Below are 17,638 nucleotides of genomic sequence, written 5' to 3'. Positions count from 1 at the left end.
TACATAAATATTTATCTATATTTACATTAATATTTCTTCATATAATATTTGCATCATTATTTCTTCATATATTCTTTACATCAATATTAACCTATATTTACATGAATATTTCTTCATATAATATTTGCATCATTATTTCTTCATATTATTTACAACGATATTTACATTAATATTTCTTCACATAATATTTACATCAATATTTATCTATATTTACATTAATATTTCTTCATATAATATTTGCATCATTATTTCTTCATATATTCTTTACATGAATATTTATCTATATTTACATTAATATTTCTTCATATATTCTTTACATCAATATTTACCTATATTTACATTAATATTTCTTCATATAATATTTGCATCATTATTTCTTCATATTATTTAAAACAATATTTACATTAATATTTCTTCACATAATATTTACATCAATATTTATCTATATTTACATTAATATTTCTTCATATAATATTTGCATCATTATTTCTTCATATATTCTTTACATGAATATTTATCTATATTTACATTAATATTTCTTCATATAATATTTGCATCATTATTTCTCCACATATTATTTACATCAATATTTACCCTTTATTTACATTAATATTTCTTCATATAATATTCTCAGCAATGTTTACATTAATATTTCTCAATGTTATATTTTCATCAATATTTCTTCATATATTATTTACATCAATATTGACCTATATTTACATTAATTTTCTTCATAGAATATTTTCATACATTTTACATTAATATTTCTTCATATTATTTTTCATTAATATGTACATCAGTATTTTTCCATATAATATGTGCATCAATATTTACATTAATTTTTTATTTGTTTATATTATTAAATGTCACATAAATATCTGCTGTTTCCTGTATATCGGTAGAGTATTGCGTTAGCAGAAATACGTTCATATCCCGTTAAACACTCATACTGATAAAATGCATACTTGGACATCGCTTTGGACGCCTCTAAAACGCGTAAATGTAAATTCATAAATCAAAGTGTATGTCACAGAATTTTACCTTTAAAGAATACAAATTTGCCATCTGATCTCTCATAAGCAGCGTCAATGCGGGGAGGAAGACCTTTCCAGAACTGCTCAATCAGCATGGGATAGCCTTCCTGAACCTTGTTGTTTCGTAAACGCCAGAACCAGCGATCCTACAGTGGAAAAGATGATTTGAATCAATACAAAAATCCAAAACATCACAGTTGCTTAAATGTATGTTTAATGTATATATGTTAATCAGTTGTATATACTTCAATTCAAATCTATAGAGTCACGAAGGCGAGGAGACAAAGAATTCTGATTTGACTTGAACGACCTTGTATTGTATAAACACATAATATAAGTCTTCGTGCCTTGCTACGTTACCACCTTGGGTGTGCATTATTTTTGAATAATTCAATTATTCCTTACATCTACAGCATATTGATGCATCGTCAATGCCACATATCAAGTTATTATACCAAATTTGCATAGTAAAACAAAGCAATTTACCTTAAAAACAAACATCTCCCGGCGAAAGAAGGCCACCGTGTTAAAGTTGCCATCACAGATGTTGGGTTTGCCGTTACCGGATGGGCGTTCTCCGGTGGGCGGGCGAGCGGGGCGGGAATGCCGGTCATGTTTTTTGTCTGAGGTGGAGTGTGTTCGTCGTGCAGGTAAAGTGGGAAGAGGACGGGTGGGCTCCAGCATGGCTGTAGGTATACCTGCGGAAAACATGTCACTGGTTTTAATCTACCATCGATCCTGTTTCAGTGGATTAAACAAATGCGAAAAATATTTATGATTTCCTGACAATGATTAAAATGCCGCAGCTAATAATAATTATAATCGTTTATTCAAAGAGCTTAGTATTGCTATAATTAAAACAAATGACAACAATGGCAAGTGGTTCTTAATAAGTAAAAATTACTTCATGTTTTTTTTTAAATGAGCAATAAAAATGAAGAATTAGGAGCACTGAGTGGTTTTGCAGTCAGTATTGTTGTATGATTAATATTAATCAATGCTCCATTTACAAGGCAAGGCCTAATGCACATATCCGACATTTTGACACAAATCCGTTACATCTCATTGGTTAACATTTATTTAAGAAATCGCAAACGGTTTTTATATCTTTACAAATGCATCTGAGCGTTTGACAGTCAGGCAGCACTTGAATACCAAATTGAGTTACAGTACAGTCTGGTAATGTCTGTTATTGCTACATTTGATTAGATTAGCATCAACTTGGTCCTGAAATACATTTGTAGACTTTGCATTACATTTCTTTCTTACATTTTAAGCACAATTGATGAAATATCCACAATCTAAGTCACTTTAAACAATAAAAGTTATTGTACCATAGATTTTCTGGATGCCCTGTAAATCGTCCAGAGGCAGCTTGAAGTTGTGCGTCTCCATGTACTGGTAGAAAGGAGCCATGATGGCACTGGGATCGTTGGAGTGCTCCAGACCCAGTGCATGTCCTAACTCATGTACCGCCACCAGAAAAAGGTCATTGCCTGTAAGATAAAGTTAAAAGTTCAAATCCTTTTGTCGTCCATGAATTATTCAGAAATAAAAGTTAATGATATTCAAGCAAATACTGTAACGGTCTGCCACGTGTGAATGTGTGAGCAGCAGAATTTTATATGCAAAGCCTGGGGCTCTGAATATTTTTCCTCTATAAATTAAATAGCATTTAATTAAAAACAGACACGGATAGTGGATTTCATATAGGACTGAATCAGCAGAGAGTAAATGCATTTATTCTGTCATTGACGTTTTGACCTCAGAGGAACTAGAGTACAATACATGAGTTTAATCTTTTGTAGTATTAATATGGTGCCATAGAGAACCTACAGTACAGTATGGGATTCAGCTAAATTTCTGAGTTTTATGCTCAAAAAAAGGTTTTAGATGACATGTAGGTCAGTAAACAATGACTAAAATTTGTATGGCTGAGGCATTCTTCTCCTTTTACTCGGTTACTTTTAAAAATCGATAACAATTTACAAATAAGGTTGTATTTGTTAATGTACGTGTAAAGTCCGATATTAAATCTGTTCTCAGTTTGTCACACCACAGAAAAATGTCTTATTTACCACCCAGACAAATTGGAATGAATGAAACTGCAAGTAAATAAAATAAATTATCAACATTTTGGAAAATTAGGCAGGATTCTCAGCTACAACCTGAATGGATGCTTATGTTAGGGGCGGGGCCATGCTTGGTGGCTCCAGTGTGTCATCAAGCCACCGTTTTAGCCCCTCCCAAATAATCCTGAACACAGCAAAGTGGAAAACTCCACAATTCAGTACTACATAGTTCACAGTCGTTACTGTATATTTACTTTTTTCTTTGATTATTACGACTCTATTATCATTATATTGACTTTATTACCGAAATATTACGACTTTATTCCCAAAATATTATGACTTTATTCACGTTAGATTGACTTTATTCCCGAAATATTATGACTTTATTTCCGAAATATAATGACTTTATTCACGTTATATTGACTTTATTAACAAAATATTACGACTTGATTCCAGAAATATTACAACTTTATTCTCATTATATTGACTTTATTCGCGAAATGTTACAACTTTATTCTCATTATATTGACTTTATTACCGAAATATTACGACTTTATTCCCAAAATATTATGACTTTATTCACGTTATATTGACTTTATTAACAAAATATTACGACTTTATTCCCGAAATATTACAACTTTATTCACGTTATATTGACTTTATTACCAAAATATTTAGGGATGCACCGATACCACTTTTTGGAATACGAGTACTTGCCGATACCGATACCGAGTACTTAATAAAAAAACATGATTTAAATTTACAGGTAACAGCTTTAGTCATATTATTTAACAAAAAAACAAGGGACTAGTTTTCCAGTTTGTTGTAAACTCTGCCTCTTTGGACAACACAAGAGGCATTAACCCCTTACACGCTGCTCAAACATAGACATTTCTCAGACCGTGGTATCGATTCCAGGTATCGGGGGACTTTTAACGAGTACAAGTACTTTAGAAAATGTGGTATCGAGGCCAATACCAGTATCCGTATCGGTGCATCCCTAGAAATATTACAACTTTATTCCCAAAATATTGTGACTTTATTCACGTTATATTGACTTTATTAACAAAATATTATGACTTTATTCACGTTATATTGACTTTATTAAAAAAATATTATGACTTTATTCCCAAAATATTATGACTTTATTCACGTTATATTGACTTTATTACCAAAATATTACAACTTTATTCCCAAAATATTATGACTTTATTCACGTTATATTGACTTTATTACCGAAATATTACAACTTTATTCTCATTATATTGACTTTATTAACAAAATATTACGAATTTATTCCCGAAATATTACAACTTTATTCTCATTATATTGACTTTATTCCCGAAATATTACAACTTTATTCTCATTATATTTACTTTATTCCCGAAATATTACAACTTTATTCTCATTATATTGACTTTATTTCAGAAATATTACAACTTTATTCTCATTATATTGACTTTATTCCCGAAATATTACAACTTTATTCTCATTATATTTACTTTATTCCCGAAATATTACAACTTTATTCTCATTATATTGACTTTATTTCAGAAATATTACAACTTTATTCTCATTATATTGACTTTATTTCAGAAATATTACAACTTTATTCTCATTATATTGACTTTATTCCCGAAATATTCTGACTTTATTCACGTTATATTGACTTAATTCCCGAAATATTACGACTTTATTCCCGAAATATTAAAACTTTATTCTCATTATATTGACTTTATTCCCGAAATATTACAAATTTTTTCCCGAAATATTACAACTTTATTCTCATTATATTGATTTTATTCCCGAAATATTACGACTTTATTCCCGAAATATTACAACTTTATTCTCATTATTTAGACTTTATTCCCGAAATATTACAACTTTATTCAAATTTTTTTACTTTATTCCCGAAATATTACAACTTTATTCTCATCAGATTGACTTTATTCCCAGAATATTACGACTTTATTCCCGAAATATTACAACTTTATTCTCATTATATTGACTTTATTCCCAGAATATTACGACTTTATTCTCATTATATTGACTTTATTCCTGAAATACTACAACTTTATTCCAGAAATATTACAACTTTATTCTCATTATATTGACTTTATTCCAAAAATATTACGACTTGATTCTCATTATATTGACTTTATTCCTGAAATATTACGACTTTATTCCCGAAATATTACAACTTTATTCACATTATATTGACTTTTTCTTGAAATAATATAATCCACGCGTTTCAGCAATACATTTCTAACATTTATAATGTGTTTACAAACAATTCTCTGAAATGACTTTACACAGACTTAAACGTAAATGCATTAGCTAACATGATGAACTAACAATGAGCAGTATAGATGATCAGCATTTATTAATATTTCTTAATGTTAGTTAATGCCAGTTGTTCCTGTTATTTCATTGAGCATTAACTTATGTTACAACTTTTAATTTTAAAAATGTATAAGTAAATGCGAAAATTAACATGAAGTATTTTTAATAAATGCTGGAGAAGTATTGTTCATAGTTAGTTCATTTTAGCTAATGCATTAACTAATCTTAACAAATACAATCTTATTATAAAGTGTTCCCAAATAATTGGTTTACAAATGTAAAAGTTATGCCTGAATACTAGCTAAGAAAAGTAACATTTTGTATCAATTTGCCCTGTATTTTCTTTTCGAACCAATACACTGCACCCGTGTGAAAAGCACTGCTTGTACCGAGTACATGCAAAAGGACATTTTGTGCATTGGCTGGCTGTGAATCTGAGCTATTACCATAACATGACTCGGTCACGTCTCACATGTTCACAAAACACAGAGATGTGACACTACATCACTCGAATCACAAAAATAAACTGATTTTGGAGTCCAAAGTACATTTTATTTACTGACCGATACCCTTGCTTTTACTTTCTTAGCCAAATCATAACATGCATCCCTCTTTAATCTCTCATCATACACTATTTATTTTCCATCTATTTCGCACCTTGTCTCTTTCAGTATAAGTTACAGTGTGTCCCCTGATGTCATTCAAAGTAAATGAAATGCACAACATACGCCATAAATGCAAATACTGTTTGAAAAGGTTTGCTGTAAACGGGTTACATTTGGGGGTAGATATGGTGTTGTGGGGATGATTGTGTGTGTGTGTGTGTACGTGAATGAAGTACAGATTGTGTGATCTATAAAGCGTGCACATAAACTGCTGACAGTGCAGCACCCGGGTAAAGATAACGGCGTATGCAGAACTGATGCTGGTAAAAAGTTGTCTCTTCTCATTTCCTCTGTGGTACAGATGTTCCTCAGTTCTATTCTGCTTTACCATCACAGAGACTCCTTCAGATTTGCATCTACACCATCTTACTGTTTTGTTGTTTCTTTCAGTTTCTCTTTATGTATTTATCACATACTGTATATTCATTATTAAACATACAAATTTGGCTCAGAACATGCTTTACGTGTACTTTAATCATTCTTATGGGGCGTACACACTAAACGCGAATTCAATGATTTGCGCGAATAGGTTACAGACAAAGTCAATGCAAAGACACGAATATACGCAAAGTTGCGCGGGGCGATGCGAATGAGGCGAATTGGGTGGGGCGATTGCCGCGAAAACACAACTTTCATGCAAGTTAAACATATTCAACTCAAGCCAAAAATTTGCATGACACAAAGTTAATACCGTGAATAATCTAGAGCGAGAAAATGTTTTGCGTTTGGTGTGTACACAGCATAACAGCAATGATCATATAAAAGGCTATTTGCATGAGTAGATTACATACAACGTCAATACAAGGACGCAAATAGATGCTAACTTGCGTGGGGCCATGTGAATGACGCGGATTGGGTAGCGTGATTGCCATGAAAATATGCGCTATTCTGCCTCGAACACGTCTTTTGTGCAAGTTAAAAATATTCAACTCGAGCTAAAAATAAGCATGACACAAAGTTATAAGACCGGGAATAATCTAGAACGAGAAACGCAATGTTTCGCGTTTGGTGTGTACGCAGCATAACAGCAATGAGCATATAAAAGCTAACTAACTGTAATGGTGCGTACACATCAAACGCGACTTCAACTATTGCGTGAGTAGATTACATACAAAGTCAATGCAAAGACGCAAATAGACGCGAACTCGTGTGACGATGCGAATGACGCGAATCGGGCCGCATGATTGCCGCATAAACATGCGTTATTCTGCCTCAAATGCGTCTTCGCAGTTGAACTCAAGTGAAAAATTAGCATGTGACGAAGTTAAATCCCGCAAGTAATCTAGAACAAGAAATGCGAAGCTTCACATTTGGTGTGTATGCAGCATTTTTATATTCAGTACAGCGCTACACTCACCGTCATGATTGGAGTTTCCTAACGTCCACGGCTCATCTGAGTCAAAGTGTGTGTCTCCGCCGATACCAGGACCGGGGAAATAGGCGTGCGCTAAAAAACCTCCCTCTCCGTCGAAGGGGGAACTGTCACCGTGGAAACCAGAGGCGAAGAAGATCATGATATCGGCCTCTTTACCCTCGTTTTTGATCTCCGAATAAGCAACTTCCTGAAAGGTCAGCGGGGTTACGGTCTGCCAGACGTCGAAGGCTTGACGTATCGCCCTCTGAGTGTCTTTCTCCCCAACTTTAGGTGTGAAATTATGTATGCTGGAAACAAGAAGATGAGAGAGAATGTGAATGAAATATCAAAATGTATAAAATATCTGATAACTATACACAGTAGTATATGGGCAACTGACATTAAATAGCAAACAGATACCATGTCCTGATGTTTGAGTCTTTTAAGTTATATATACAGTATATGGACTTTAAATGCCTTCATTATGATAGGACAGAATAGGGCAGAGAGAAGGGAATGAGATTTGCACCGGACCTTGAGTTGGGAATCAAACTTGGATCGCTGGAGGTGGCAAAATGCTTCGACAGCCATAAGCAATCTTAAACAGTCTTCAGCAAATTATCATACTTAGAATATTATACATAAAACTTTTTGGGTCTTTATAGCTTTTATTAGATAGGACAGTAAAGAGATGACATGAAATCAAGAGTTGGGAAAGGACCATGAGTCGAGACTTGAACTCGGTTCACCTTCATCAGTAATGCAATATGTCGACGCACAGTCTACTTGGTTAATGGCACAATTACGCCCGAAGATTTTATTAACTTATTTAAATAGGGACTACATGTAAAATCAGTTCTTTTAAAAGCATTTAGTCACAATTTATTTTTCTAGTTTTTCTCTGTTACAATAGCCGGCACAGTTGCATTGACTTTTATATGAATTAGCTATCGAGTAAACTGAATTGAATGCAGTTGAGTGCACACTACTGTGTTGTTACGTAAGAATTAATCTGCATAAAAAAATTCCTTGAATATGGGGCAAAAGTTAAACCAGGCCAAACGCTAAAGGCACAAGCAGATGGTCGCATATGACACAGAACCGCAGGCACACGCAAGTGAGAAAATCGCATTTAATTAACCAGCGACTACGAACAAGACACAACCCTACATGAGATGAATAACTGACATTAGTAACGCTTGAAAAGGACATGTTTGCATTAGGGGTGGCACGGTTCACAAAACCCTCGGTTCGGTTCGTATCACGGTTCTATGGTCACGGTTCACGGTTCAGTACGGTTCTTGTTGTTATTTTTTCTTTAAATTTTTAACACTCCAGAAATTTATTATATTATTAATGTATTAATTATCCATAATTTAGGATACAGTATTAAAAAAAGTTATATCATGTAATCATGCACAAACTGAATTTGACTTTAAGCACATTGGACCATCTCTGAGGAAAGCCAGATGAGATTTTGATAGAGCAAGAGGGAAGACATTGATGATTTCAACATGCTTTTCATTTAATTGGCAAAAAAGAGAATGTGTATTGCCATCTACATAAACTTTATGTGCATTTTTAGCACACAAAGATAACTTGCATTTATTAAAATGCCAACTTCAGTGTAGCTCAGATTTATCACTGAGAGGCTGCTTTAATACTGAGAGTTTATGTGGACGAGAGAGAAACATAACCTTTGCACCTGTAATATTAAAATCTCTTTAAGTCTCTTTTGTCCACTTTTGACCACTTCTGATTACTTTGAGGGGCAATTTATGAAATAAGATCGCGCAACTTTCACACGCTAGCAAAATGAAACTACGCGGAAATCAGCCGCTTTAATTTTATCAATGAAAGGCTAAAAATAGCGCTGAATACGAAAAGACGTAAAACATTGTGTTCAGTACCTCAGATTATATAAATGGTCGGAGAGAAGGCGATCTCCTGTGGCTGTTGGAGCATATTCAACCCATAGACTGCAGTTCTATCTATTGTTTTATTTACGCTGTCATCATAAGTAACATGAAATAAAAATATGTTTCCACACACATACGACGCTGGCGCATCCTCCAACTGTGGGCAGACTTCCATTTCTCTTCCACTTGCCATTTCTACACGTAACGAAATGGGGTGAGACTGTGTTACAACGTAACATAACCCGCAGTACTTATACTCCAAACCAGTCACCTCTTCTTTCGCGCGAAAGGGAAACACGCTATCTGAGGTCACATACAGGGCATGAGACTACATTGCGCATGCCATGAACCGTTGAACCGCGCGGTACACACGCGCTCCGAACCGAGACAAGCGAACCGAACGGTTCGGATTTTTTTCATGGACCGTGCCACCCCTAGTTTGCATATCATGTCAATAGTTAAATGTTTAGGCCAACAGCAATGCATTGCATGTATAAAAGATCTTGCAATGCTATTGTTTGTAATTCATTTGGTTTTGCATGCATCTGTGGGTTACTCATAGCCGGACTATATTGGGTCTTGTTAACCTAGACGGTGAATAAGGTACACGCCATTGGTGTATCAGTGCTGTTATGTCTGGATGCTTAAACAAAAAGATTGTAGTTGCGTTTGGTACTACTCTTCACCCTTAAAGGATAAAGGGAAATACACTCCAGCAGATAGTTTCAGCGAGACGTCTAATGGGTCCTCCATTAAAGATAATCAAATCACGCGAGGTGCAGTTAGTTACAGGCATATGGCGTTTTTGGATCGGTTCCCTGCGATAGCCTACCACGGTCATTGATCTATAATGAGTAAATGTAGTTTTTGAAGGATCTTCTGTCCTACACAATCAAGTAGAGCTTTCAGTAACTCTATCCATCTACTCATCCATCGTACGATTTTAAGACTCATAAGGCGCACTTTACCTGTACGTGATCCTTTTGTCCCTCCATTTTTGTCCAGTGAGGGCATAGCGTTTATTTCTCCTGCGTCGGCTGATGTGAGGATGATCAGGAACGCCGCAGCGAGGTTTTCTCATCCACCTTAAAACGTAAAGATGATAACGAGAGACGTCAACTGCCTTTTGCAGAATATTATAATGGTGGTTTGTGCAGCACCGGACAATTTATATAGTTAAACATAATTATTTGAACGTGTGCAGTTGTTCCAAAATCGAGTAGGTAAGGTTACGATAGGGGTGCGCAAAATTTTTCCTTTTGTAAAAGGAATGAGTCTCTCAATTGTCTTAAGCGTAAAAAACTATCTTAACTCCATACAGTCACTGGATAAGATAGGGGTCAAATATGCAAAAGTAAGAACGATATAGGATTTTTGGGTTAGATCAAACAAGAGACTTATAAGCAACTATCACAAATCATTAAAAGGGTCACCAATCATCTAGGTCAGAAAAAATAAAGGTATGTGAACTTTGAAACTGGGTTAACTTTGTACATTTAGTTATGTAAACATCTGTATGAAATATCTTATTTAGTGCAATACTAAATTAAAAACAAAATGCAACTTAATTTTCTAGTTGACATTTTGCACATCTGCAGGACCCCATCTTGTTGCCTATTCTGTAAAAACTCAGCAAATTTTGGCCGATTTAGTTTTCTACATAAAACCATCTTACATTATGTAAAGAACATTCTGTGGAAATATAATCTTGATATCTTTAATATTGGTAACGTCAAAGATTGAAATCAATGTAAAATCAATTCCTGTAATCAAATTTTGATGCTTCAAATAAAGTATCATCACTGGTGAAGACTTTAACCTGGATTACAGACAGTGTCCCATATATTAGTGAAGCATACTTTGTGTAAGTGTTACTTACTCGATGGTGGTTTGATCAAGGACTCCTGTCACTGGAATGCCATAAAACCGCTGCATGGCAGCGACCGCAGACTGCATGGCTTTCTCCGATCGCAGGTCCGATGTTCGGATGTCAAGAGGGAGCAGGTAGCCATAGTTCTTCAGCCACGTCTGAGAACAAGTGCAGAGAGAAAGTTTTATGAAGAAATATAGTTGGACCAATACTGAGCATGATTACTTTACATGCATTACAACAATACACTAATCAGCAAAGTAACGGACCGGTCCAATCAGTGTTTAAATTCTGTTCTTTAATGCTAATAAATCTTTTTGCTAAATTTCCCCCCTAATTTTACTTTGCACATACACAGTTTACAATATTTCAGATCAGTGTTCAGCCAAGTAAATGGACTCCAATTCAAGTAAACGGGTACAGAGATATTGCTGTATTAAAGTGCATAGTCTTTATCTTGGCCTGTTATTAAGAGCACAAAATTATTACTATAAATTTCATAATAAAAAATATGTATTTATTTATTTATTTATTTATAAAATGTGAGTTTTGTATGAATTATATACCATAGTATATACCAAGTTTTACAGTATATATCATATACGGTATCAGTCAGTATATATCATATGGGTTAACAATCTAAACAAAGAAAAATCTACATGCATCCCTGCGAGAAAAATATTTAGATACAGTACATCCCTGTAGGAAATATATATATATTTATACGGTACATATAGATGCACTATATACCCTGCTGAAAAAACAGCATATGTTTTGTGTTTTGGTGCTGGTTTGCTGGTGACCACCAGCCTAGACCAGCATAATTCCTATGCTGGTTTGGTGTTGGTTTAGCTGGTGGGAATCAGCACCAGCATTTCATGCTGGTCATACCAGCAAGACCAGCATATGTTGTGTTTTGTTGCTGGTATGCTGGTGAACACCAGCATAGACCAGCATAATTCCTATGCTGGTTTGGTGCTGGTTTTGCTGGTGGGAATCAGCACCAGCATTTCATGCTGGTCATACCAGCAAGACCAGCATATGTAGTGTTTTGGTCCTGGATTGCTGGTGATCACCAGCATAGACCAGCATAATTCATATGCTGGTTTGGTGCTGGTTTTGCTGGTGGGAATCAGCACCAGCATTTCATGCTGGTTATACCAGCAAGACCAGCATATGTAGTGTTTTGGTCCTGGATTGCTGGTGATCACCAGCATAGACCAGCATAATTCCCATGCTGGTTTGGTGCTGGTTTAGCTGGTGGGAATCAGCACCAGCATCTCATGCTGGTCATTCCAGCAAGACCAGCGTATGTTGTTGTGTTGTGGTGCTGGTATGCTGGTGACCACCAGCATAGACCAGCATAATTCCTATGCTGGTTTGGTGCTGGTTTTGCTGGTGGGAATCAGCACCAGCATTTCATGCTGGTCATACCAGCAAGACCAGCATATGTAGTGTTTTGGTCCTGGATTGCTGGTGATCACCAGCATAGACCAGCATAATTCCCATGCTGGTTTGGTGCTGGTTTAGCTGGTGGGAATCAGCACCAGCATCTCATGCTGGTCATTCCAGCAAGACCAGCGTATGTTGTTGTGTTGTGGTGCTGGTATGCTGGTGACAACCAGCATAGACCAGCATAATTCCCATGCTGGTTTGGTGCTGATTTAGCTGGTCGTCATCAGCATACCAGCATCAGCACCAGCATATGGGAATTATGCCGGTCTATGCTGGTTTTTCAGCAGGGTAGTCTCAAAAATGTCTTAAATACATGTAAACACAAACTATACTCATTAAAAGAAGCTTTCTAGGTCATTCAATTAATGTATGCATATGCATTTCTTCTCTACTACAGTTCCTTAGACCTGCTCTTTGATCTTTACGCGTTTGAGAAAATAAAAATAAACTTGAACTTATGTAGAACGTTCCAATCCTCATCCTCTCATTCCCATCATCTCAGTATTCTCTGCTTTCATCTCTCCCTACGGACCGGCACGGCGCAGAATCAGTGAGCAAAGGCTTCGTTTTAAAGCAGTTCAGACGAGGAGAGGAGCGCTTTAATTGAGCTCATGACTTAGGGTCCATTTTCAACATCAATATTTTAATGCGGGACTTTCTTCACAGCATGAAGCAAGACAAATCAGAAGTAGTTTGGTCACTGTGTAAAATCTATCTGTACTGAATTCAATACACACACGGCTTTTATTTATATATACTGTGTAAGGGGATAAAGAGGATTTATTTAAATTTAGTAGACAATTCAAAAGTAGTTCTCTCCTAATAGGACATGTGATACCGAAAAGATGTTAAACAATATTAAAACAACATAAGCTTGTACATACTGACATATCTACAATGCATATTAATGTTTGCATCAATTTAATGCAAGAGTCTGTAAAGACAACATAATTTTGCATATTCATTCAAGATGCTGAAACACAAACTGCACACTAGTACACTCTTCTTTGACATAACTGGCTCAGCCTCCATGGTAACAGCAGCGCTGCACGGCCTCCTGGGAAATCGTACCCATTAAATAATTCACCAACGCTGTTACTGGTGCCGTCATTATAGGATGGCATACAGCGGAGTCTGAAACCAACGCTAGCTCTAACAATACACATCTCAACCAATCCAGGGAAGATGAGGGGGTGAAGACTTTGATAAGTCTGAAGAACACAAAAGACTGAGACAGTTCAGATCCATGAATAAAAAGCTTTATTTCAGCCCGAGGTTTATTTCTGTTTAGTGGAGTACAGTTTAATAATATTCACATTTCACTGCAAACGTATGAGATCGATTGTATTTTCAAATAAACTTGCATTTAGGTTATTAAGCATTTACCTTTGAGGATTATGAATAACTGTAGCTAAAACATATGATAAAATAAGTAACTACAATCCAACAATTAATAGAAATAATGTACTTCATATAAATTCATATTATTATTTTACCGGCCTCTGAATTTTTACTCATGGTTTTGTCATGAATATTTCAAGGCATACTACTATAATTCTTGTATTGTTTATGACGTATATAAAGTAGTATGTGTGTGCACAATATGCATTTCTTTTGTGCACTACCTTCAGGATGAATTACACTTGCCAAACAGTAACAAAGCACACTGTGCAGAAAAATGCATCCCACAATGCAATGCGCTTCACTTGACCTTCTATTTTCAATGATGAATAAACCTAAAAAAAACATCTCTTAGAATTAGACTGCCTTAACGTAAGCTACAGTTTAGATATTTTAACACAAAATATAGGTTTTAAAATGTGAAATTGCCATCTTTATAGCTGCTCGCTGAAGTAAACATCGCAACTGATAATGTAACGTTAACTGCATTTGCAGACTTGTGTTAAGATGAAACTAAAAAAAAGTGCATTGTTTAAATATAAGGGTTTTTTATTTTTGGTATAACGCTAAGGCGCACACAACTACATGCTACTTAAAAAGTGTAAACAAAAAGAGTTTAAGAAGTTCGTCTGAGTCAAACAACATTGGGTTTACTCCGCTGAAGGAGCACAATCTTTCCCCGTGAGACGTTCTGGATCTCAGATAGCACCTGATTACCTCATCATGATATCTGCTGTAAAGTAATCTCATCTGTGTAAGGTTTCATGTGTTTCACATCAAATAAACCACTCGACTCTCTGCTGAGTGCTGACAGATCAAATCAAGCATCAATCTGTATCCCATAATGTAAAAATATGTCACCTTTAACATTCATCTACTGTACTACTGTAGCTTAACTGGTAAATCATTGTGCTAACAACACAAAAGTCATGGGTTTAATTCCCAGGCAACTTATGGACTAATAAATGCACATTTAATCACACCCTGAATTATCTATGGGTAAAAGAATCTGCCAAATGCATATAAAAAGTCAATTATAGCAGATATATCTACGGTTTTTGTTTAGATCAAAACATACAGAACATTATGAAATGATGTCTGTCATAGTCAAAAAATATTTCAAGCAAAGTATTATTGAGGATACTCTACTGCAGGGGTTCTCAAAGTTTACATTCAAAGGTCCAAATCTGAATTCTCATCATTTTCATAGGTCCGGAAAAACTGGTTATTACAAAAATTGTCAAGCATGGTAATAACTTTATGTAAATCATTTGTTTATATAACAAATCAACACAAATAGTTTGGGAAAAACATAACAAGTGTATTTTGCATTTAAAGTAAAAAAATGTTTTAAACATAAACACAAGAAATATGCCAAAGGTAACCAGGTGCAAAATACAGAGCAACCTAATGAGAGAAATGGCACAGTTTGTTTTCCATCAGATGCATAAACCATGGCAAAAAATGTGTGGTTGGTAGGCAGAGACACTGACCAAAATTAGGGGTGCACCTATAAATTGGCTGATGATGCTTGCTATGCTTTCTCAATGAATTACGGTGAAATGCCGCTACATCCAAAAGCCAGGGAGCGCTCTCGTGCAGAAACTCAAAATGCGCTGCAGACGAAGAACCAGACACACGCAGCTCCAGGAAATGTCTTAAGGATATATTTATATTGCTGCTCTTCAAACCTTTTCAGGTATTTTCATGATAATAAAGAATAGTTTAATATGCATTTGTAAAGTAGCAAATGCACACATTTAATCAATCAAAATGAATGCACTTGTACTATGTACTATGAAGTGGACGCAGGTCCGGATCAAGTTCCCGTCGGGTCCGGATCTGGACCGGAGTCCGGACTTTGAGAACCCCTGCTCTACTGCATTTTTACTGCAATGATTACTGGCACGAAAAATTGTGATCACACCCAACTGGGCTCTTGCTCCCATATATCACAAAAAAAAAATGTACGCTCAAAATCTGTTTTTTAAGGCAATTCAAGAAAGGAATATGTCAAAAAACTGCACGTAAAAGTCACATAACCATTCTTTACAGATGTGAAATCATGTACTATAACCTATCAGAAACAACTTATACATGGCCACTCCAAGTACAAGGGGTTTTCCTTCCCATTAATGGTTGGATAACATCCCTGCATCTCTTTCAAATAAAAAAATCACATAGTCAAAAAAAAATCACATTACTTAGTTACATAAGTAAGGAATAATTGACGACGGGCCATTGAATTATAAGAAAATAATGCACATACAAGGTGGTTATGCGACACAACGCGAAGCAGAGTCCCGTTATACCGCGGGTGTGCATTATTTTCGAATAATTCAAAGGACGGGAGTTAATTATTCCGCTTATACCACGCTAATACGCGGCACGAATTTAGTGTTTCGGGCAAATTGAAAAAAAAACAATCAGGAGCCTGGTCTAGTAGTGACATGATTATGACGTAGCGAGCGGAGGCAGGAATACGTATCAACAATGGAGGACAAAATCATCGTCAATGTATGTGGACACCTGGAGCTGTATGACACATCTCCGTACTTTTATAGAAAACAATTTGAGCTATATAAATACATATTGAGAATACACGCTAGCTAAAGTCGGCAAATTGAGAAAATTCACGTTTAAATTAAATGTGAGAATGATGCAAATTTCACGCGCAATTGAAGCGAGTTCACTCAAAATGTTCAAGCGACTAACTACACCCCAATAGCGTGACTTATGAATTTCATTCACGTCAGGCCTGAATGCACAGTTAAAGATAAAGGTGCTTTATGATGCCTTAGAAGAACTTTTTTTTAAATGGTTCATACCAGACGTGAATGAAGCGTTAAGCACGAGTGATGTACATGTTAAGTCAATGCAAAGACGCGATAGACATCCTGCGGCGGGATTCGCGGAAACGAGGTGGCGCGAATAACGCACCACGAACTGAGCGCATCGGGCGAATTGAAAAAAAATAAGGAGCCTGCTCTAGTAGTGACATGATTATTACGTAGTGATTGGAGGCAGAAATACATAACACCAATGGAGGACAAAATCATCGTCACTGTATTTAGACACCCGGAACTGTACGACATATCTTCATACTTTTATAGAAACAAAAATAAAAAGGAGGTCGGACAATCTGGTAAGTTGTTAAGAAACACTCTTTACTCAATCTGAGCTATATTAACTCTTTCCCCGCCATTGACGAGTTATCTCCTCAATCTGCAATCCACCAGGTGGCGCTCTTCCGCAACTTATAAAAACCGGAAGTATTGCCCTAGGGTAAACAGCTGTATGTCCGTGTATGTTTTAAAGATCGCTCTGCATCTGATCTCTATCAAAAGTCTTTCACAAAAATGGATTTATCTCAGCTTTTTGCTCAAAATTTGGTGTTTTTGATGAAACCTACACATATTTGAGTGGTGATAAAACCAGAACACATGAAGGTAGGATGAAACTGATTTTTTGTTTGAAAGCAGAGGGTCTGTTCTTTTATTTCATATATTGTATGTTTATATTTTT

The 17,638-nt window shown here is 35.6% G+C and overlaps 1 protein-coding gene across 1 annotated transcript in view; it reads right to left on the bottom strand.

Annotated features, from left to right (window-relative positions):
* The window catches only part of mmp24 (matrix metallopeptidase 24), a 37,619-nt gene that overhangs the window by 10,418 nt on the left and 9,563 nt on the right, over window positions 1-17,638 (bottom strand). Inside the window, exons 2-7 of the mRNA XM_065279578.2 lie at window positions 11,267-11,415; window positions 10,356-10,472; window positions 7,472-7,776; window positions 2,369-2,530; window positions 1,521-1,732; window positions 1,042-1,180 (exon numbers count right to left, since the gene is read on the bottom strand). Of these exons, the coding sequence (XP_065135650.1) occupies window positions 1,042-1,180; window positions 1,521-1,732; window positions 2,369-2,530; window positions 7,472-7,776; window positions 10,356-10,472; window positions 11,267-11,415 (1,084 nt within the window). The remainder of the gene's footprint in view (window positions 1-1,041; window positions 1,181-1,520; window positions 1,733-2,368; window positions 2,531-7,471; window positions 7,777-10,355; window positions 10,473-11,266; window positions 11,416-17,638) is intronic.

Source organism: Paramisgurnus dabryanus, chromosome 7, assembly GCF_030506205.2.
Source record: "Paramisgurnus dabryanus chromosome 7, PD_genome_1.1, whole genome shotgun sequence".
NCBI classification, from domain to species: Eukaryota; Metazoa; Chordata; class Actinopteri; order Cypriniformes; family Cobitidae; genus Paramisgurnus; species Paramisgurnus dabryanus.
The sequence above is the reverse complement of the archived record's forward strand: the minus strand, read 5'-3'. Positions and strand labels throughout refer to the sequence as shown.